The following is a 24,564-nucleotide window of genomic DNA, read 5'->3' as shown; positions in this document are numbered from 1 at the left end:
GTGTATCAGTTCTGGGTATCAAGAGGTTAAATTGCCTACTAATGTGATATGATAAGCTATTAAATTCTCTCTGCGTCCCATGAACACACTCTAAGTAGAGATAAATATGATGGTGCTGGAAAGAAGAGTAATGGCACTACTAGAATAGTGGGTTGCATTTATTCTTTATTGATTATGGATACTTTCCTTAACAGTCATGTGCATTAAAGGAAAATTGTGAGCCAGTAAAATAAACCAGACAGAGAAACAGAAATACTGTGTGATATCCCTCAAGTGCGGAATCTTAAAAAAAAAAAAAAAAAAAAAAAAAAGGTTGAACTCATAGAAACAGAGTAGAATGGTGGCTTCCAGGGTTGGAATACGCAGGAAATAGTAGGTCTGGCCATGCCCGGTCTGCTGGACCCACAGGGAAGTTCATGAGGGGTTTGTGAAGAGGGATTCCAGTGGTTTTGTTGACATTCACAGTGCTTCCCCAGAGCCCAAACAACACACACTGATTTACTACTGATTACAATTTATTCTTTCTTTCTGTCCCTCTGCATCTCTTGCCATGTGACCAACCCACACAAAACTGTCTTGGGTTCAGGGCTACTTCACAGAGGCACACAATTCCACTGGTTCCAGTCACAGGGCATGGGGGTATTATGTAGATTGTGACTAATTTTCTGTACGATTTTATTGGCTTTGTCTGTATGGTTATACACAGGGAAGCCAAGTTTGTCCAGAGCCTGGGTATGGACAAACAGCATATGGGAGATCAGACCCTGGCCCCGGTACTCAGGCAAGGTGGCCCCCATCCGAATCTCTCCTGTCTGGTCCAGCAGGGACCAGGTCACAGGGGTCCCCTCAGGTCCCAGAAGGCAGACGCTGGGGAAGGTCTGGATACAGCGCTTGATGAATCTCTGGCTCCTCTCATTGCCACCGAAAGACCAGAATTTATTCACTAAGGCGGCGTGGGTAGGATCCAAGGATGAGAGTTTAAACATCTCTTGATTACTATTGAGCAGAAGGGAAAAGAACAGCCCATAAATCACACATTGTGGAGTATTACATTTGTTTGCCCCCAAATTGTCTTCAGACAATTACCAATGCAAATGAGAACACAGACAAAAGTATAGCTTCTGCAGCCAGTCTAACTGGATTCACAATCTAGCTAGCTGTGTGATCTGGAGCAGGCAACATAATGTCTCTCTGCCTCCATTTCTTCTTTATAGAGTGAGGCTATTGATCGTCCCTTCCTCAAAAATGGATATGAATATTATAAGAGTGATTGCATCATAAGTACATAGGACTTGTACCCACAAACAATAAGACATACATAAAAATTAAGTATTGTTCTTTTCAGCAATGCAGTGACTCTCCAGTTAATATGGAGGGTTGATATTATCCCCATTTTACAGATAAGAAAAATAGGTCAACAGAAAATAGAGTGCCCAAAAGCACATGCTAGCAAGCTGTACGTAAAGCCAGAACTTAGAATCATGGAATCTTAGAATGTTGGTGTCAGAGGCTTCTTGGCCACAGTGGGAAGCTAAAGTCCAGACAGGGGCAATAGTGGGGAGTGCAGGCAGCCCCCGAGTTAAACACTGAAGTCTGAAGGCTACTACAGGCCATGAAGGTTCTACAGAAGGTGTCCTGGAAAGAGCCCATGATGTGAAACTGGGAGGTCTAGACTCAAGTTCGTTATGCCCTCAACCACCCATGTGACCAACAAGTCATTTCATCATCTGAGCTTGTGTTCTGTCAGGAAAATGGGGATAATATCTGGTTGGCTTTTCAGCAGGTGAATCGGCATAATCCACATTGCATACCAAAGGCATCACCGTAGAAGTGGATAGTAGAGAGGCAAGGGTGAATGTAGGGAGACAATTTGGGAGGCTACTTCATTGGTGAAAGATGTGGGTAGTGCAGAGCATCTTTTTTCAAACTCACATGGCCTTGGGGCTGCTGGATCTAAGAGGTAAGTTCTTTGTCTCCGGTAAGGAAGGAAGCAATTTCCTTACCGATACAGGCATCATATAGAGAATGCACTGTGTTTGCTTGACCTTCACGAATTTAGTGATTGCAAGATTCCGTATCAACTCATCCAGGCTGGACTGTGAACCTATAGAGGTAAAGTTAGGAGAGAAGTAATTGCCCATTTGTATGCTACAAGAAGCTTCCCAACAGAAGTGTATACAGGAGTTAAAGGCAGGCAGTGCTGCTTCTGGTGCTGCCAATGACCATGTGACAATGGCCACGTCACTCCCTGAGCATGTTTTCTCCTTTGCAGTGCAGATATAACTGGAAATCCTGACAATATCACTGTGAAATTAAAGGAGAAGAAGTATTTTAAAAAATAGTAGCCAACCTGGCATGCACACATATCACGTGCCCGGGTATTTGTCTAATATCACATTTAATCCTTACATTGATCCTGTTTTAGGTATTTTTATTATTTTCATTTTTTATATGTGAGGGAACTGAATACTAGATAAGTCACATTACTTGCTCAAGATCACAAAACAAGTACCAGGCAGAGCACAGATGCCACCCTAAGGAATCTGACTCAAGCGACAGCTGTTCTTGTGACCAGGGAGGTGCTCTGTGGTACAAGGAACTGTCATTCTAATTCTAGGAATGGAAGACCAGAAGGGGAGCTCTGCTCTCACACCAAATCCCCTTAAGGGATCCTGAATATGTCTGCAAATTATAGCATGAATCCTCAGCTAACAAGAACATACATTACTCACAGTTTCATGTAAGAACCCCATGGTTTGCAATGTTTGAATTCAACTCCACCGAAGAGGTGGTGGCAGCTGATGCAAGAAATGAACATCAAGCTGAGTGTCTGGGGTTTGGTAAAAGGAAATAAAGGTTGAAGGGGAATGTACTGAGGATAAAAAGTGACCCTACAGATGTAGACATGAGCAGCCCCAACAGCCAACACAGATCCCAGATCCCATACGTACTTTGGATCTGCAAATGTTGTTTCCAGTTGATGACATCTGATGCGCTAAGGGATTCTTGACAGTTCTTGAGATCCTTAGTATAGACTTGGTAAGTGTTGGTGTAGTGGTCAAAGTCATCTGTCATCTCCTTTTGGGTTGGGTAATGTGAATAAATCAAATTAATTATACCCAGTGATTGGAATGTTTGTGCTTGTTATTACACAATATGCCGTTTTACAGCCTTAAACATTGATATTTTTCTTGATGTACTATCGTCATTTCTGAATCACTTACATCACGAGACTAAGTCAGGGACTTAATGAATTATTCCACTGGTGAGTAAGAAAAACTTGCTGAACTAGGTATTTGTATGTTGCATTACAATTCCCAATCTACCAAACATGCACCAGTTTAGAAAGCATTCTTCAATAATTCTATAATCCTCAGGCGAAGGAACGAATTTTTGTCAAAGACAAGCTTCCATTGCAAGAGTAAATACTACTCTGTTTCAAAGAGTCTCAGAACAAAAGGATTATGAACACAATATTGAAATTAACACAAGTAATCTTGTATTAGAATTCTCATTCATATGTGATAAAGCTATACAGAATGGAGACACATGACGCACTATTGTTAAAATAAAATTTACATTCCCAACAAAATTGAAACACAAAATTTGCTCAAAAAGATCTCCTCAAAATGAGCAAATAAAAGATGAGATTATTTGAAGATGAAATCAGGAGTCAGAGAGCAGTGACCCAACAAGGGTAGAATAGCTGGAAAGTGTTGCACAGGAATGCACTCATATCAATGAACTTGGTGTTGATAACACTGACAAATGTACTTTAAAGATCACATAAAAGAGCAAATGTTATTCCATTTTTAGATTTTAATAATTAACTTAATTATCTTTATTTTTGTATTCTGTTTAATTTGGTATTTTTTTAAAACTACTATGCTTTTAAATTTTACATGTAAATAATTTATGTCAAAATGATACTATACAGTTACCTATTTTTGCATGCAAGAACTTTTACTTCATATTTTTCAATATGCTTATAACACATTTATATTTGAAATGTATTAGCCACTTAGTTTGAGTGTTTTTAAAAAATCTGGTACTGAATATACATATCCAAATATAAGCATTGTAATTTTTCTTTATATTTCACTAACATTATTCATATTTACCTTTACATATTTTAGGTGTCATTTTCTCTGCTTGGAATGCACATTCTGTTCTTGTTAACCTGTCAAAAAGCTATTAATCTTCAAAATTCAGTGTTGGTGAAATATCTGATATGAAGGCTCTTGGATCCATCCCTGCATCCTCTGACATCTGTAGTTTTAATCATCTCTTGGCCAATGCTACTTCTGTATCTTGTATGTTTTTGTACATCTTCAAACCATGTTGTAATTGATTTGCTCGTCTGATTTCCCTTGAGGCTGTGAAGTTCTTGAAGACAAGGGCTTGTCCACCATCACTGAGATTCATTTTATCATCCCTAGGGTCTACCACATTGCCAGGTGCATGGTAGGCAAGTAGCAAATATCAACACAGATGCACATTCACTCTACACATTCATTCATCTGGTACCTTACCTGCTCCTGAGGGCGGATAACCACTGTATTAAAATCAGGCCACTTGTCCACCAGGGCCTTTAGGTTGAACGGGTTTCCCTGGTTCATGTGGAAGACGGTCCCATAAACCTGGAATATTCCAACAAAGTGAGAGGGTTGGCTTATTAAGAAGTGCCTTGTGTTTGATCAGGACAAAGTTTATTTCTGTGAAATCAGGATAAGTGTCTGATGGGGCATATGTTTCAGTCTTCAGATCCTATTTTATTACTCCAAATGGAAATAGATTTTTGGATCAAACCATGAGAATATTATATGAATATATTTTAAAACATGGATACATTGAATGAATTAAAAATCATCCACTATCACATTTGTAGAATTTAGTGTTATATCTTTCCATTCTATTTCATTTATTTACATACACACATACACTTTTTAAACAATGAAGTTAACTAATACACATTAGTTTAATGTCTATTCTCCCTACATTTACACAAAGCAATGAGCATATTTCTACGTTAATAAACACAAATCTACATAATCTTTTATTTTTTATTGAGTTATAGTCAGTTTACAATGTAGTGTCAATTTCTGGTGTACAGCAAAATTTGTCAGCATTATGTAATCATTTTTAATGACTGTGTAATATCCATTAAAGGGAAGGACTCTAATTCAATTTTACTATCTCTTATTGCTGGTCATTTCAGTGTTTTCTAATTTTTAAGTTTAATAGCTTATTCTTCAATGAACTTTTTTTCATACATCTCTGAAAATATGCCCGTTATTATAAATTCTAGGAGAATTTCTAGGTCAAACATCAACTACTGTTTAAAGATTTTTTTTCTTACACGTCTCCAAAGTACCTTCCAGAAAGGTAAAATGAACTCCTGCCTAGTTAATGAGTAGAGACAGAGCATAAAGTCCAAGGACATCACATATTGCGCAACCTGTTTAACCTTTACAACAAACACCTGTTCAAACATCGATGCCCTCAAAACACTGAAGAGGCTGAGAAAGAGAAATTCTCCAAACTAGAATGGGCATTGTGGTTGTGGGGAGAGGAAAAACAGCAGTGCATACGGGGGTGGACCTCAGGACCTAAGGGCAGCTGGAAACATGATGTCTCAGCAGATGCTATGGAATGATACCAAAGACTGGGGACCAATGGACTGGTGAACATTTCATTGACAATGGGCCACACTAACCCTGTGTCTCTCTACCTTTGCATGAAATGTTTTTGTCAGACTAAGGAAAAAGAGGAGGAGGCAAACTTTGACTTTACTGAGTTTTTATAAAATTATTAAATTTCTGCCATCAACAGGGGCCCAAAATAGAAATTAAATGCAGTTTCAGGGAAAATAAAAAGATTACTTTTTAACTGAAGTTTAGTTGATTTGCAATGTTGTGTTAGTTTCAGGTATAGAGCAAAGTGATTCAGATATAAATAACATATATATATATATATACTTTTTCAGATTCTTTTCCATTGTAGGTTATTACAAGATATTGAATATAGTCCCCTGAGCTATATAGTAGGTTAAAAGGTTACTTTTTTTCAAACATTGGAGTTTGGAAACAGTGACATCCATTTACACATTTCTGTGTACACAGCAGCATCACTAAGCCAGGACATAGTGATCCAGGCAGTCACTACAAATGGAATGAATTGGAGTTAGCATGTGAGATAAACCTATTTAGTATCCACTATTTGGAGAGATAGATGGGCAGTCTTTTAGGCCACGATACACAGTTTTTTCTCTTACCTGAGATGTTAGTGAGTATTGAATGACAAGGAGTTTTAGATCACACCTTTGTAACAAGAACTCTTCCTACAAATATTCCAGATTTCTGCTTAAGGGGAAAAACTAAGTCATCAAAGAGTCAAATGAGTAGAGAGGAAAAGAATCATTTACTCATCAAAATTGAGGCTCTCATATTGAGGGTTACTTTGCCTTGCAAGGGTAGTGCCAAGAGTTTTCTCAAATAGGTTGGGATCCACTTAACACAAGAAGTAGAGAACAATTCATACGCCAGAGATCTGCCCTATAGAGCATCTTATAGAACATGGGAGAAAACAATTTAACTGGGAAAAATTCAAAGCAGCCACTCAAGATAAAAATAACTCAGTCCACAAAGCATCTAACTGATTTAGTACTTCCACCTCTTTTTTTTTAACATTTTTTATTGATTTATAATCATTTTACAATGTTGTGTCAAATTCCAGTGTTCAGCACAATTTTTCAGTTATTCATGGACATATACACACTCATTGTCACATTTTTTTCTCTGTGAGTTATCATAACATTTTGTGTATATTTCCCTGTGCTATACAGTGTAGTCTATTCTACAATTTTGAAATCCCAGTCTATCCCTTCCCACCCTCCACCCCCCTGGTAACCACAAGTCTGTATTCTCTGTGAGTTTATTTCTGTCCTTTATTTACGCTTTGTTTTTGTTTGTTTGTTTGTTTTTGTTTTTGTTTTTTAGATTCCACATATGAGCGATCTCATATGGTATTTTTCTTTCTCTTTCTGGCTTACTTCACTTAGAATGACATTCTCCAGGAGCATCCATGTTGCTGCAAATGGCATTATGTTGTTGGTTTTTATGGCTGAGTAGTATTCCATTGTATAAATATACCACCTCTTCTTTATCCAGTCACCTGTTGATGGACATTTAGGCTGTTTCCATGTTTTGGCTATTGTAAATAGTGCTGCTATGAACATTGGGGTGCAGGTGTCATCCTGAAGTAGGGTTCCTTCTGGATACAAGCCCAGGAGTGGGATTCCTGGGTCATATGGTAAGTCTATTCCTAGTCTTTTGAGGAATCTCCACACTGTTTTCCATAGTGGCTGCACCAAACTGCATTCCCATCAGCAGTGTAGGAGTGTTCCCCTTTCTCCACAGCCTCTCCAGCATTTGTCACTTGTGGATTTTTGAATGACGGCCATTCTGACTGGTGTGAGGTGATACCTCATTGTAGTTTTGATTTGCATTTCTCTGATAATTAGTGATATTGAGCATTTTTTCATGTGCTTTTTGATCATTTGTATGTCTTCCTTGGAGAATTGCTTGTTTAGGTCTTCTGCCCATTTTTGGATTGGGTTGTTTATTTTTTTTCTTATTGAGTTGTATGAGCTGCTTATATATTCTGGAGATCAAGGCTTTGTCGGTTTCATTTGCAAAAATTTTCTCTCATTCCATAGGTTGTCTTCTTGTTTTACTTATGGTTTCCTTTGCTGTGCAGAAGCTTGTAAGTTTCATTAGGTTCCATTTGTTTATTCTTGCTTTTATTTCTACTAGGAGAAAATTTTTTAAATGTATGTCAGATAATGTTTTGTCTATGTTTTCCTCTAGGAGTTTTATTGTATCTTGTCTTATGATTAAGTCTTTGATCCATTTTGAGTTGATTTTTGTATATGGTGTAAGGGAGTGTTCTAGCTTCATTGCTTTACATGCTGCTCTCCAGTTTTCCCAACACCATTTGCTGAAGAGACTGTCTTTTTTCCATTGTATATTCTTGCCTTCTTTGTTGAAGGTTAGTTGACCAAAAGTTTGTGGGTTCATTTCTGGGCTCTCTATTCTGTTCCATTGGTCTATATGTCTGTTTTTGTACCAATACCATGCTGTCTTGATGACTGTAGCTCTCTAGTATTGTCTGAAGTCTGGGAGAGTTATTCCTCCAGCCTCTTTCTTTCTCTTCAGTAATGCTTTGGCAATTCTAGGTCTTTGATGGTTCCATATAAATTTTATTATGATTTGTTCTAGTTCTGTGAAATATGTCCTGGGTAATTGGATAGGGATTGCATTAAATCTGTAGATTGCCTTGGGCAGTGTGACCATTTTAACAATATTGATTCTTCCAATCCAAGAGCATGGGATATCTTTCCGTTTTTTGAAGTCTTCTTTAATTTCGTTCATCAATGGTTTATAGTTTTCTGTGTATAATTCTTTCACTTCCTTGGTTAGATTTATTCCCAGATATTTTATTACTTTGGGTGCTATTTTAAAGGGGATTGTTTCTTTACTTTCTTTTTCTGTTGATTCATCATTAGTGTAAAGAAATGCAACTCCACCTCTTAAAAAAAAAAGAAACTTAAAAAAATAGACGTATAGTTGATTTACAATGTTGTGTTAGTTTCAGGTGTACAGTAAAGTGATTCAATTATACATACATACACACACACACATATATATTATTTTTCACTTTTTCCCATTATAGGTTATTATAAGATATTGAACATATTTCTCTCTGATAGACAGTAGTCCTTGTTGTTAATTTTATGTATAATAGTGTGTATATATTAATAACAAACTCCTAATTTATCCCTCCCCCTCGCCCCTTCCCCTTTAGTAACCATAGTTTGTTTTTTAGGTCTGTAAGACTATTTCTGGCTTGTAAATAAGTTCGTTGGTATCAATGTTTTTTAGAGTCCACATATAGGTGATACCATATGATATTTGTCTTTCTATGTCTGACATGCTTAATTTAATATGATCATCTCTAGGTCCATCCATGTTGCTGCAAATGGCATTATTTCATTCTTTTTTATGGCTGAGTAGTATTCCATTACTTCTTTATTCATTTATCTGTTGATTGACATTTAGGTTGCTTCCATGTCTTGGCTATTATAAACAGTGCTACTATGAACACTAGGATACACATATCTTTTTGAGTTATAGTTTTACCTGAATATATGCCCAGAAGTTAGATTCCTGGATTATTTGGTGGCTCTATTTTTAGATTTTTAGGGAACCCCTATACTGTTCTCCATAGTGAGTACACCAATTTCTATTCCATTAATGAATTGTAATGTATTGTTGGAGTTGGTTTGCTAGTATTTAGTTGAGGATTTTTGCATCTATGTTCGTAAGTGATATTGAACTATAATTTTCTTTTCTTGTGGTTTTGGTATCAAGATAATAGTGGTATCATAGAATGAATTTGGAAGTGTTCCTTCCTCTGCAATGTTTTAGGAATAATTTCAAAAGGATAGGCATTAACTCTTCTCTAAATGTTTGGTACAATTCATCTGTGAAGCCATCTGGTCCTGCACTTTCATTTGTTGGGAGTTTTTTAAGTGCTGATTCAATTTTAGTGTTGATAATTGGTGTGTTCATATTTTCTATTTCTTCTTGGTTCAGTTTTGGGAGACTGTGCCTTTCTAAGAATTTATCCGTTTCTTCTTGATTGTCCATTTTATTGGTGTACAGTTGCCCATAGTAGCCTCTTATGATACCTTATATTTCTGGGGGGTCGGTTGTAACTTCTTTTTCATTTCTGATTTTATTGATTTGGGCCCTCTCCCTTTTTTTCCCTTGATGGGTCTGCTAAAGGTTTATCAATTATGTTTCTCTTTTCAAAGAACCAGCTTTTAGTTTCATTGATCTTCTCTGTTGTTTTTTAGTCTCTATTTCATTTATTTCTGTTCTGATCTTTATGATTTCTTCTATTAACTTTGGATTTTGTTTGTTCTTCTTTCTCTAGTTGCTTTAGGTGTGAGGTTAGATTATTTATTTAAGATTTTCCCTGTTTCCTGAAGTAAGCTAAAATTTGCCTCTTAGGACTGCTTTTGCTGTGTCCCATAGGTTTGGGATCATCATGTCTTCATTTTGATTTGTCTCCAGGTATTTTTTGATTTCCTCTTTAATTTTTTCAGTGATCCATTGGTTGTTCAGTAACATATTTTTTGCCTCCATGTGTTTGTGCTTTTTGCAGTTTTTCTTTGTAGCTGATTTCTAATCTCATAGTGTTGTAGTCAGAAAAAATGCTTGATGTGATATCAATTTTCTTAAATTTACCGAGTCTTGCTTTGTGGTTCAGCATATGATCTACCCTAGAGGATGTTCCATGTGCACTTGAAAAGAATGTTTTCTGATGCTTTCAGATGGAATGCTCTATAGATATAAATTAAGTCCATCTGGTCTAATGTGTCATTTAAGGCCTCTGTTCCCTTATTGATTTTCTGTCTGGATGATCTGTCCATGGATGTGAATGGAGTGTTAAAGTCCCCCACTAATACCATGTTATTGTCAGTTTCTCCCTTTATGTCTGTTAACATTTGTCTTCTATATTGAGGTGCTCCTATGTTGGGTACATCTATATTTACAGTTGTTAAATTTTTTTCTTGGATTGATCCCTTGATTATTATTTAGGGTCCTACTTTGTCTCTTGTAACAGTCTTCATTTTAAAGTCTATTTTGTCTTGCAAAAGTATTGCTACTCCAGCTTTCTTTTGATTTCCAATTGTGCAGAATATCTTTTTCCATCCCTCACTTTCAGTCTGTATGTGTCTCTAGATCTGATGTGAGTCTATTGTAGGCAGCAAATGTAGGGGTCTTATTTTTGTATCCATTCAGCCAGTTTGTGTCTTTTGGTTGGAGCATTTAGTCTGTTTACATTTAAGGCAGTTATCAATATGTATGTTTTTATTGCCATTTTGTTAATTGTCTTGGATTTGTTTATGTAGATCATTTTCCCCTTTTCTTCTTCTGTTCTCCTCTCTTGTAATTTGATGACTATCTTTAGCATTATGTTTGGATTCCCTTTTCTTTTTTGTGTCTTTATCTATTATAGGTTTTTCATTTGCAGTTATCTTGAGGTTTTGGTATAGCAGTCTATATATATATATATATGTATATATGTATATATATATATATATATATATATATATATATATATAAATGATTAGTTTAGGTTGCTGATTTGTTAATTTCAAACACATTTATTTGTTTATTTGTTTGTTTGTTTAGTTTCAAATACATTTTAAATACCCTGCATTTGTACTTTCTCCCCCTCATGATTACTGTTTTTAGTATCATATTTTACATTTAATCATTTTGCATATCCCTTACCTGTTTATTGTGGATACAGATGATTTTACTCCTTTTGACTTTTAATTTTCCTCCTAGTTTGTGTGTGGATGGTTTCCTACCTTTACTGTATGTTTGCTTTTACCAGTGAGCTGTTCCACTTCATAGTTTTCTTATTTCTAGTTGTGGCCTTTTCTCTTCTGCCTAGAAATTTCCTTTAGCATTTGTTATAAAGCTGGTTTGGTGGTGCTGAATTCTTTTAGCTTTAGCTCATCTGTAAAATTTTTTATTTCTCCATCAAATTTGAACAAGAATTGAACTTCACCCTTGCTAGGTAAAGTATTCTTGGTTGTAGGTTTTTCCTTTTCATCACTTTAAATATATTATGCCACTCCCTTCTGGCCTGCAAAATTTCTGCTGAAAAAATCAGGCGATAGTCTAATGGGAGTTCTTACAGGAGTTTTATGTTATTTGTTGCTTTTCCCTTGTTGCTTTTAAATTTCTCTCTTTATCTTTAATTTTTATCATTTATGATAAAATCATGATATGTCTAGGTGTGCTCCTCTTAGGGTTAATCATGTATGGGACTCTGTGCTTCCTGGACTTGGGTGACTGTTTACTCTCCCAAGTTAGGGAAGTTTTCAGCTATTATCTCTTCAAATATTTTCTCAGGCCCTTTTTCTCTCTCTTCTTTTGGGACTCCTATAATGTGAAATATTAGTGTGCTTGATGTTATTCCAGAGGTCTCTTAAACTGTCCTCATTTCTTCTCATTCTTTTTTTTTCTTTTTCCTGTTCTGTGGTAGTGATTTACACTACTCTGTCTTCTAGCTCACTAATCTGTGTTTCTCCCTCATTTAGTCTACTATTGATTTCTTCTAGTATATTACTCATTTTAGTTATTGTATTCTTTAACTCTGGTTGTCCTTTATATTTTCTAAATCTTTATGAAAAACTTCTGATTTCACACCCTGTGCATCCATTCTCCTCCCTAGTTCTCTGATCATCTTTACAACCATTACTCTGAACTCTTTCTCAGGTAGATTGCCTGTCTCCATATCACTTAGTTCTTCTTCTGGGATTTTATCTTGGTCCTTTTTCTGAAACATATTCCTTTATTGCTTTATTTTGTCTAAATTTCAAATTTGTATTTTTATGTATGTGATAGGTTAGTCACATTTCTCTACTTTGGAGAAGTGGCCTGCTGTAGGAACCATCTTACACACTCTATCAGTGCACTCCCCTCTCATCACCCAAGGGCCAGGGGCTAGCTGGTCCCAGGGTTGAGTCTAGCATATGTTTGTGGACTCATTTCACAGGCAGCAGGATCATAGTTTTGCTGTTTCTGGTATTTGTCTCCTTGTGGGGGAAGCTGGTCTAGAGGCTTATGCAGGCTTTCTGGTGGGAGGTGGTGGTATTTGCCCACTGGTGGGCAGGGCTATGTCTAGGTGAATGTCTAGAGGTGGCTGTGGGCTCAGGAAGTCTTTAGGCAAATTGTCTGATGATGGGTGGGAATGTGTCCCCACCCAATTAGTTTTTTGGCCTTGAGAGTCCCAGACAGAACTGGATTGTACAGAATATTGTGTGGGCCAGGTCCTTGTGCTAATGACCCAAGAAAGATGTCTGCCTCCAAGAAGGAGAGTTCATGCAGATGAATACTCCCTGATCTGTCTGCTAACATGTCTGTGTCCCCAGTGTGAGCCACAGCTACCCTCTGTCTCCCCAGAAGACCCTCCAAGAACAACAGGTAGGTCTGGCTCAGGCTCCTATGAAATTGCTGCTTTTGCCCTTGAATCTGGTTCTTGTACCATGTTGAATAGGAGTGGTGAGAATTAATATACTTGCCTTGTTACTGATTTTAGGAAGAACATTCAGTCTTCTACTATTAAATATGATGTTAGGTGTAGATTTTCTAGTATGTTTTTATCAGGTTGAAGAAATTCCCTTCTATTTCTAGTTTGCTGGGAGTTTTATTTTTTTTTTTATCAGAAATACTACATTTTGTCAAATATTTTTTTCTGCATCTATTGAGAGAAGATCATATGACTTTTCTTCTTTAGTCTGTTGATATGGTCAATCACATTAATTGAGTTTTGAATGTTGAACCTGCCTTGCACTTTCAAGATAAATTGTCCTTGGTTATGATGTATTATCTTTTTGATATATTGATGGATTTGACTTGATAGTACTATGTTGAGGGTAATCTCTGTTTACGAGGGATACTGTTGTGTAGTTTCTTTTCTTACAATATCCACTTCTGGTTTTGGTATCAGGGTAATTCTTGACTCATAAAATGAGTTGGAAAATGTTTTCTCCTCTGCTCTATTCTTCAGGAGTTTACATAGAAGTCATATTATTTCTTCCTTACATGTGTAGTAGAAGTTGCCACTGACATCATCTGGGCATGGAATTTTCTCTGTTGGAAGGTTTTAAATTACAAAGTCAATTTCTCCAATAGATACAGAACAGTTTAGGTTGTATATCTCTTCTTCAATGATCTTTGGTAATCTGTGCTTTTCACAGAATATAAATTGTGAAATTTATGGGTACAGTGTTGATAATAGTCTATACTCACTATCCTTATAATGTCTACTGTGCTTGTAGTAATGTTCCCTGTTTAATTCCTGATGTTGGTAATTTGTGTCTTCTCTCTTTATTTCTTTGTCAGTTTGGTTAGAAGTTTATCGACATTATTTTTTTTTCGAAGAACCAGATTATAGATTTATTAATTTTCTTGTTTTTCTCCTCTCAAATTTATTGATTTCTGCTCTTATCATTCACATTTTTTCTAACTGTGTTTGCTTTAAGGTTAACTTACCCTTTTTTTCTAGTTTCTTAAGTGGAAACTTAAAGCATTTCTTTAAGACTATTATTTTTTTTTTTAGTATAAGCACTTAATACTATATACTTCCAGTTACCATTGCTTTAGTTGCATCCCAGAATTTTTCATATGTTGCATTTTAGTTTTAATTCAACTAAAATATTTTCTAATTTTTGGTGACTTTTAAGCATGATTTATTTAGAAGTGTATTGTAAAATTTCTAGAAATTTGGGTATTTTCCAGATACCTTCCAGGTTTTGTTTTTTTTTTTAATTTTGAGTTTAATTCTGTACTGTTCAAGGACATACTTGGCATAAGTTCAATTCTTCTAAAATTCTTTAAAATATGGCCTGTTTCAGTAAATGTTTCACATGTACTTGAAAATAATATGCATTCTGTTGTTGTGGGAAGTATTCTATAAACGTCAATGAGTTCAAGTTGGTTCATAGTATTTTATATGTAAGTTCATATATGTTTATAGGTTTTCTGCCTACTTTACAAGTTACTGAGAGAAAAGTGTTGAAGTCTTTATACCGATGTGTTTACCTATTCCTTATTTCAATTCTGTCAGTTTTTCATGTGTTTTGAGCCTCTGTTTTTAGGTATATACATTTCAGCCTTTCTTGTGTCTTCTGGGTGAATTGATACCTTTATCACAGCGCAATGGCACTCTTTATCCCTAGTAACATTCTAGTCCCTTTGCAACACATATTATTGTAAGAGAAAACACTTCTCTATGGTTCAAGACCATTGATCCATTTCTTAAACATGATTTCTATCTCACTCTAAGTTAAACATAATCCTTTGGGGTTTGAAAAAGCAGATGCTGACCAATTATTAATTACAAAGAAGAATCATAATGGTTAACACTTTATCAGGCACTTGATAGTTTAGGAAGAATAAGCTAAACATTAACTTTGCCAGTTCTGGAAAAATTTTCAGTGTTATATAACATAAGGTTTAGAAGGGCATGGGGGAATGTTTTTGGGTCATCACATAGCAAAGATCATAATGAATTCAAATCATAGCATTGCCACTCATTATTGGTGTGATCTTGGTCAAGTCATATAACTGAGTGTCTGATTCTTGTTTGGTTCCACAGACATATTTGCGTTGCATAGAGGTGATGTAAAATAAATGAGATGCAAGATGAGTGCATGCCTGGCAGAGAACAGGTACTCAGTGAATGTTTGTCCTCTTTCCCACCTTTTTCATAGGCTGTTGCTAGTCCTTTTCTCCAAAAGAATGTTTCACTCTCACCTTTAAGGACTCAGGGAGGCTCTTCCTCAAGGATTTCTCTAACATCTGCAGCACTTGTGGACCCTGTAAGTGGAACATCTTGGCAGGTACCTTAATCTAAAGGGAAGATAAAAAAAATCAAGGAATGAGAAGTGCTGGAAAACAAAGACATGAAACAGACACAATAAGTAGTTCTAGCCAATGACCTGGCCTTTATCTCTGCCATTTTATTAGTGCTACATTTACTAAACTCTTACTAAACTCCAAGGAAGAATATCACTGGCAGAAAGCACAGGTGCTTGTTTCTGAAATTATTTAAATTTAAATTTTATTTTAATCTTTATTTCCCAAATTTGTATTTTAATTTTTTTATATCACCCAGAATTCCACTAATTAAGGATGCACTAGGATTAACACATATATTATCTAAGCATGCATGAGCATCCTCTGAGGTTGTTTCCATTCATGACAAGCCTAACTGCCACTTAGAAGCAGTGTGACATTGGGCAAATTACTTAGCTCCTCTGTGCCTTGGTTTCTGCCTCTATAATTGGCAATGACTTTCCCATTGAGCAGCTGTGACAGTTAAACCAGTAAATGTACTTGTACATGTACAAGGTACTTGGAACACTGTGTGGGCATAGTAAGCACTCAATTAATGATTATGATTATTGTTGCTCTTTTGATTATTGTCATTAGCAGAAGCAACAGTTAACCCACACTTTGAACCAAAAAAGTCCATTGAATGACTTGTCTTTTGCACAACAATTTGCTGTGAGGATTAAATGGGGTTGTCCATGTAATCTGGGACATAGTAAATGAGGTAATAAATTTTAAATCTTTAGCAGAGTACCTAGGAGAGTAGTACTCAATATGTATCAGCCATTGAAAGTATTTCTATAATTATAACTTAAAGCATATCTTTTCTTGCTTCTAGAGCTACCCCCTACCCCCCCCAAAAAAAAATAGAAAGAAAATTCTTTTCCTATGAGTCCTCATATAGGGGACAAATACATGATGTAGTGCAATATTTTCCAAACTTGACTATGTGTTAGAAAAATATGAAAAATTTTAAGGTTATTTAATCCTCCTTTTGCTATTTTTTATTTAAAAGATCTTACAGGAGTAGGAGATCTAGTAATCTGTATTTTAAAAAAGCTCCCCAGACTATTTTTATTATTGTTGTTCAGTTTAATTGAGGTATAATTTACATACAATAAAATTCACCAATTTTAAGTGGATACTTGGATGAGCTTTGAAAAATGTATATATTTATGTTGCCAACATCATAAAAATGATATTGACAGTTTGCCCCTAACAGTTTACTTATGTCCCTTGGCAATCTATCTCCTTCTCTTACTTCCAGCCCCCTAGCAATCACTACTCTGAATGCTGGCCTGTGGCTTTTCCTTTGACAGAATGTCAAATAAAAGGAATTATTTAGTATGTTACTTTGAGACTATCTTCTTTCACTTGCAAAATGCCTTTGATATTAGTTCAAATTGTTTCATATATCAACAGTTCACTTCTTTTTAGTGCTGAGTAGTATTCCATTGTATGGATCTACCAGGATTTTTATCCAGTCACCTGTTGAAATACATTTGAGTTGTTTCTAGTTGTTGGTGGTTGCAAATAAAGCTGATTTAAAAATGGGCAGAAGAACTGAATAGACATTTTTCCAAAGGGGAAATGCAGATGGACAACAGATTCTTGAAAAGATGCTCAACATCGCTAACCACTAGAGAAATGCAAATCAAAACCACAATGAGATATCACCTCACACTTGTCAGAATGGCCATCATCAAAAAGAACACAGATAACAGATGTTGATGAGGATGTGGAGAAAAGGGAACCCTCTTACATTGTTGGTGGGAGTGTAAACTGGTGCAGCCACTATGGAAAATAGTATGGAGGCTTCTCAAAAGACTGAAAATAGAGTTATCATATGACCCAGCAGTTTCACTCCTGGATATAAACCCAAAAACAAAACAAAACATTAATTTGAAAAGATATGTGCACCTCTATGTCCACGGCAGCATTATTTACAATTGCCAAGATATAGAAGCAACCTAAGTGTCCATCAACAAATGAATGGATAAAGAAGTTGTGATATATATATCACTATATATATGAGATATATATATATGTATATCACAATAATGGAATACTGCTCAGCCATAAAAAAGAATAGAATTTTGCCATTTGCAGTAACATGGATGGACTTGGAGGGCATTATGCTAAGAGAAATAAGTCAGACAGAGAAAGATAAGTACTGTATGATATCACTTATGTGTGCAATCTAAAAAATACAACAAACTACTGGATATAACAAGAAAGGAAGCAGAGTCACAGATACAGAGAACAAACTAGCAGTTACCAATAGGAAGGGGGAGGGGCAATATAGAGATCGGGGAGTGGAAGGGGCAAATTATTGGGTTTAAGATGGGCTCAAAGATGTATTGCATAACATGGGGAATATAGCCAATATTTTGTAATAACCGTAAGTGGAAAGTAACCTTTACACATTGTAAAAAGATTATTTTTGAAATCCCAGTCTCTGCTTCACAAGTGATTAGCTGAACTGTTAGTCTCCACTGATAAATTAGAACAAAATGATTGTTAACCAAACTTTGGTTGTTTCTTTCCTTCCCCTTGGCCCCTTCTTTACAGCCCCTACCAGAATAAGCTGCACTTGGGGTAAAACATTCTCAGCTGTATTGACCTGACCCTTTTGTCCCACTTCCTCACATTGGGTTCTTTCTAGCCCTGTTTACTCTTTCCTCATAAATGGTTAGCTTTGGTTGTTTATCCATACTGGACCATCAGAACACTTTGTTCTGATGTCTTAATAAAGGTTATCAAACATTAATCAAGCTTCTCTCCTCCACACAGGACTCTGTACTTTGACCCACCCTCAGCCTGAGCCAACACTGGCCCACAGAAGGATCCTCCACAAATCTTGCTGACTCCTCTCTGTGAAAGAATAGCCCTCTTCTGCCAGACCTTTCAGATGCTGGTAGATCTTATGATCTGACCATTCTCCCTGTTGATATGATACCCTCTCCCTGTTAAAGCAATCCCTTACTAACCCTCTTGAAATAATCCTAACAAATAAAGTCTCTCCTTACCTAAGTCTGGTCTTGTTTTTAATTTAATGCTACTTTGGCATAGCTTCACTATAAGTAGACTATTGTGACTAGCCTGGAAACCTAAGTATTGATCTATTCATCCATACATTCCTTCGATTATTCAGTCACTCAGTAAATACTTAGGAACAACTTGCTATGTTCTCAACAAATATGGTGTCACCTCAGCTAGGCTGAACTACATTTCCTGGAATTCCCTTCCCTGCACTTTTCTAGTGAGGGTGGGCCACAGGAGGGTTCCGAGGAGGATTTGGATGGCAGAAAGGAAGGAGCGGCCATTTTGCAGCTAAACTTCACAACACAAAGCTGTGGCTGGGTGGACAGATGCTTCACTCTCTCCTGAATCTACCTTCAGCTCATCTGTCATCCGGGCCAGATGGGGCTGTTTATCTCCTGCACGAAGGAAACTGGCTTCTGTGGGACACCCATTCTACCAAGGTCAGAGCAGTAGGACTGACAAAGTTTTTCTGGCCCCTTGAGCCTCAGCTGGCGCTGTGGATTTCAGCTTGTTTCTTCTCCCTCTCATTCTCCTTTCCCAGCTACCTTCCCTGTGTACTTCAATCTTTAGTACTAAGTGGGAAGAAACAGCCTTACAGAAATTGCCACAACTGCATAAAGTTGAATCTCTGCAACAAATCTACTTCTGCTTCTTAGTTTGGACCCTGACTGATAGATACCCTTAATTCTGAGCAACTCTCTGAGCAACTCTGAGCGTAAACTATCATAGTTAGATTTCCTGTTGTCTATAATCTAATAAAGAAAGTAAAACTCGTACACAACTAGAACATGCCCCATGGAAAGAGCTAACTTATCCCATATATATGCAGTTACAATACTACAGGTATCATGACACTTTGAAGCAGCCATTTTAATGTGGGACATCTTGACATGGTCTCAACTATAAATCAGTATTCTTTTCATTTTTATTACTACATGATATTGTAAACACATTCCCTCAACCTATCCCCAATTCTCACCTCTTCCAGAGCCTTATCTTATCCCTAAACCTAAGAGTCTAATGTATATAGTATATATTATTACACAATATAAAGCAGTGTTTCTGCATTTTGACTCATATTAAATTGGGGTTATCAGAAGGATTGGATCATACCATGCTGATTAAAAATGGTAGACAAAAGACTGTGGCAAATCAAGGGTCTCGCATAAGGCCTATGAGATTTCACAAAAGGGGTATAATTCTTCTAAGTGGAATCTTCTAGGGTTCTTAAAGGAGATTGCACTAGAACTGACCATTGAAGAGAGGAGATTGTTAGATGCCAGCTGCTGTACTTCTGGGCATGACTGGCTAACTCCTTCTGACAGAAACTATGGAAAAACTTCTTATTAAACTCAAATGGGGTTAATCTTGGGATTTGCAAAACCCTATAGATACCAGGAAAAAGTCACTGGTGTCTAAACTCATTTCTACCTACTTTCCTGACTATTCTCTGAAAGGTCATCCCTGGTCTATTTTTGGTGTCCATGAATTCAGCTCATCAATACCAGGAAACTGACTTCAGCTGGCTCCTTCTCTACTTACTTTGGCTTCCCAAGTCTCTGGTCACTGCTCAGAACCTTCACCTCTTCAGCTTTGGGAACACTGGTCCTTTGGGGTGATCAGGTAGAATCTGTACTCGGAGAAATGGTGCTAGCATTAGTTTGTTCCTACTGGTAGTCATGCTCCAGTTACCAAAATCTCATTACTTTATCATGTTGGAAAATCTTGGACAAATTAGTGGTTTTTTTTTTTTATATGTATTCCCTTTTCCCTTGATTTTTGTCAGTTATTTGTGACAACAACAATTCCTTCATTTAACCAAGAGTTTCTTTCATGATTTGAGGGGAGGAAAGTCTTGACCAGAGCTGCTAAGGCAGTGGTTATCTCTCTCCTTTTTCCCCACTAGCTTTATTGAGATATAGTTGACATATAATGTGTAAATTTAAGACACACATGTGATGTTTTGATACACATATACATTGCAAAATGATTACCACAATAAGGTTAGTTATCACCACCATCACACCATACAGTTATTTCTTTTGCTTTTGTTGTGAGAACATTTAAGATCTACTCTCTTGGCAGCATGAAAGTATATAATGCGATGTTGCTAATTATAGTCACCACACTACACATTAGATCCCTAGAGTTTGTTTATCTTGTAACTGGAAGTTTGTACCCTTTGACCACTATCTTTGCATCTCCTCCAACCCCTGGCCACTGGCAACCACCATTCTACTCTGTTTCTATCAGTTTGGGGTTTTTTTAGATTCCAAATGTAAGTGAGATCCTATAGTATTTGTCTTACTCTGTCTGACTTAGTTCACTTAGCATAATGCTCTCAAGGTCCATCCATGTTGTCAGAAATAGCAGAATCTTCTTTTTCTCATGACTGAATACTGTTCCATTGTATAGATATACAACTTCTTTATCCATTCATCCATCCGTGGACATTTACGTTGTTTCCGTATCTTGGCAATCATGAATAATCCTACAATGAACATGGGGGTGCAGATATCTCTTCAAGATAGTGATTTCATTTACTTTAGATATATACCCAAAAGTGGGGTTGCTGGATCATATGGTAGTTTTATTTTTAATTTTTAAGAAATTGCCATACTTTGGTTTCCACAGTGACTGAACCAATTCATAATCCCTCCAACAGTGCATTACGGTTCCCTGTTCTCCACATCTGTGCCAACACTTATCGCTTATCTTCTTTATGACAGCCGTTAAAACAGGTATGGGCTGTTATTGTGGTTTTTGAGGATCTTTTAATGTATGTATTGACCATTTGTATCTTCCCTGGAAAAATCTCCTTTCAGGTCCTTTGCTCATTTTTAAACAGGATGATGTATGTGTATATATATATAAATACATAATATATTATCAATATAATTAATAAATCATTATTAATATAATGTAATATATAATGTATTATATATAAATAATCAGTATAATATTATAATATATAATAACTAATATCATATATCATATAATAATTAATATATAATAATATGTTATATTATAATATGTTATAATATGTTATATACATATACAGTATATATATCTTTTGCTCTTGAGTCATATGAGTTTTTTATATATTTTGGATATTAACCCTTTATCGGATATACGGTTTGCAAATATTTTTCCCATTCCATAGGTGGTTCATTTTGTTAATTGTTTATTTTGCTGTGTAGAAGCTTTTTAGTTTGATATAGTCCCATTTGTTCATTTTTTGCTTTCGTTGCTTATGCTTTTGTTGTCATATCCAAAACATTGCAAAGACCAAGGTCAAGATTTTTTTCTCCATGTCTTCGTCCAGGAGTTTTATGATTTCAGGTCTTATGTTTAAGTCTTTGATTCATTCTGAGCTAATTTTTTGAATAGTAGCATATCTTGACTAGTCTCCTCTGTTGTCTTTCTCTTCTACACAAGACCACAGAATATTTCTTTAACTCAATATCTTACTTAACAACTCTGGCCTTTCTTCATTTTATTTATGCCCTACTTTCAGAAGGCCTTCAAAATCAAGCTTTTGCTCCCGTGTCAAAGTCTTATTCAAATTTCAGTTTTCCCCCTATTGACTTCCTTTAGTCCCTCAATCCAAGCAGAACAAAATCACTCTCTTCTTTGCACTCCCCTAGGATTATGCACATATTTGAACCACAAAACTTGTTACAGTAATTACTTTCCCTTCTGGATAGTCAGTCCTCTGGGCAGAGCCTCAGATTATTCTTTTATTCTCAATGTTTATTATAACTTTGGACACACAGTAAGGACTCAGTAAATGTCTGTTTTATGATTGAATGTATGAAATACTTGTATTAACATAATCATCTATTTAGTCACTCTACTTACTAAGGACAAAGACTCATTCATTCATTCAGCAGGTACCTATTGAAGGCCTATTATGTTCTGAGCATGGGAATTTGTATCAGATGCTTCACTGAAAAAAAGCTTCAGACTAGAATGTAGGTAACTGCACCATATCTTGGAAGATGTCAAGACTGTAGAAGTATGACATTTCTAAAGATGAATCTGACAGTCGCTAGGAATATTTCACAAAAAGATTGCATGAAAATAAGAAGAAAAATTGAATCTGATGCCAGATTACTGGGGGATATAATATTAAAGTACTGACAAGTACATTTGGGAGAACTTTCTGCACATGTGTACACACACACGCATATACACACACTGAAAACACAGATATGATGTTCAATAAATGGAGTTAGCTAAAACCAAAGAGACTCATTTTGGTGGGCTGCCAGCATTGATCGAGAGCAAAGTCCTACAAAGTGCACTTCAAAAACTTTGATCGAGCTGTTCCAATGTTGGAATTTACCCAAAGAAAAGAATTTCAAATGAATAAAAATGCTCTCTGAAAAATTTTGTAAATTAATACAATATTAAATTACAAGGAAGTATTGGACACAATCTTAGTGTCTCTCTATAAAGATAATTTACATAAATAATAATCTATCATTATTCTACTACTCAAAAACCCATTAAAATGAAAGTTATGATATGCGGGTTGCTATATGGGAGAGTCTTAAGATGAACGTAAAAAAGAAAGTGACAGGACAAAAATTTTAACTAGATATATAAAGACTTTTTTGTGCATATGTACATAAATCGCATATATAAAGATAAAAATTTAGAAGGAAACACCAAACATATAGGAGTGTTACAGCTGAGATTTAAAAATTACATTTCTTCTTTATTGTTTTAAATTAATAATTAATCTCATCTGTATTGTAGTCCTTTTCCTAGAATCTACCTTGTCTCTTTGAAACTTTAAGCAGGGTACTTAATTTCCCTGGTCATCATTTATGTAAGGGAAAAAAAAATCTGACTAACTTAGAACGTTACTAGAGGATTAAATAAGATAATGTTTGCATGGTATGTCTACAAACCGTGTTATATAAATGTCACTCAAACCAGCATATTCCTTCCCAGAAGCTGTTAAATTTCCTGTCACTCATGTACCAATGGTAAACTCCCTAATCTCTCCACATTTATTTATCAAGTCAGAACAAAAGCCTGCCTTTATCCAGTCAAGAACTTCTCACAGCATGAGGATACTGCCCTATACACACACAGTAGCTGCCTGATACAGGTTTCTTGAAGAAAAGAGCCTCCTTTTCACTTGGCATTAATTCTCAACACAGATGGGCTCAGAAATTCTTATCCACATCCAGCAGTGGCATTTTGATTCAGCCCACATCAGGGAGGAAACAGGAGATGAGGAGTCTCTGAGGAATGATTCTCCTTTATTCTCACCTGCAAAGCTGTCTTCTCAGTCAGTCTCTGCAGAGATCCCCAGCAAGGAAAACAAACAAACAAACAAACAACAACAACAAAAAAAAAAACACCAAGAGGCAGCAGATTAGTCCAGAAGATGAAATATACCTGCTGGGTTTAGTGGTCTTGAGAAGTGTGCTTTGATCTGTTTGCTCCAAAAACTGCTAAACTGAGATTCTTACTAGAACCGGTTCACCAGGCTGCACTTCCGGCAGCAGAACGTGAGGTGCAGTCTCTCCCTCTGCGTCCCATGTTCAGGGATGTAGCTCTGTAGTATCCAGGCAATGGCAGCGTGCCTCTGAGGCGCTTTTCTTTTCTTTCTTTTTTTTTCAGCTCAAAGTGCTGAGCTGTTTTCTGATCCCAAAGGTCCTGCCACTACTCAGCAACTCTGAGCTGAGAACTGGGAGGTAGACGGATCTCTATAAGAAATGTGGATTTTCTTCCCTTCCCTTTCACAAATACCTGCAGCAGAAGCAAGAGATAGCTATTGTTCAGATTTCAGAGCTCTTTTCTTAACCATAAGGAAAGAGATTACTTATTTGGAAAGATGAAAGTGTTTGGAATGCCTCCCTTTTATAATAAGCTCAGTGACCCTCAAACAGAATTAACAGAGAGAAAACCACATCCAGACAGATTGTACTTAAATGACTGAGAAGTCCATATAAAGAACTAACCTTAAAAGCAGCCAGAGAAAAAAGATGTATTGCACGTAAGGGAATAAAAATACAAA

General features: G+C 36.2%; 1 protein-coding gene across 4 annotated transcripts; it reads right to left on the bottom strand.

Moving 5' to 3' along the window:
• Positions 1 to 145: 145 nt before the first annotated feature.
• On the bottom strand, positions 146 to 24,250 carry LOC105094919 (glycine N-phenylacetyltransferase). Of its 4 annotated transcripts, none has more exons than XM_010987022.3 (7): positions 23,814 to 24,248; positions 20,070 to 20,157; positions 15,405 to 15,500; positions 4,533 to 4,640; positions 2,952 to 3,078; positions 1,933 to 2,104; positions 146 to 996 (listed from the first exon to the last, which is right to left on the bottom strand). In XM_010987022.3, exons 3-7 carry the CDS (start codon positions 15,480 to 15,482, stop codon positions 594 to 596), a joined length of 888 nt encoding a protein of 295 aa, XP_010985324.1. In that variant the 5' UTR covers positions 15,483 to 15,500; positions 20,070 to 20,157; positions 23,814 to 24,248; the 3' UTR covers positions 146 to 593. The 4 variants fall into 4 exon arrangements, with proteins under 4 accessions (XP_010985324.1, XP_010985325.1, XP_010985326.1 ...); XM_010987023.3 differs by having other exon boundaries at positions 23,943 to 24,248; XM_010987024.3 differs by lacking the exon at positions 20,070 to 20,157 and having other exon boundaries at positions 23,814 to 24,250.
• Positions 24,251 to 24,564: the final 314 nt, after the last annotated feature.

Source organism: Camelus dromedarius, chromosome 12 (genome assembly GCF_036321535.1).
Source record: "Camelus dromedarius isolate mCamDro1 chromosome 12, mCamDro1.pat, whole genome shotgun sequence".
Lineage (NCBI taxonomy): Eukaryota > Metazoa > Chordata > Mammalia > Artiodactyla > Camelidae > Camelus > Camelus dromedarius.
This window is presented reverse-complemented; position numbering and strand designations above follow the sequence as displayed.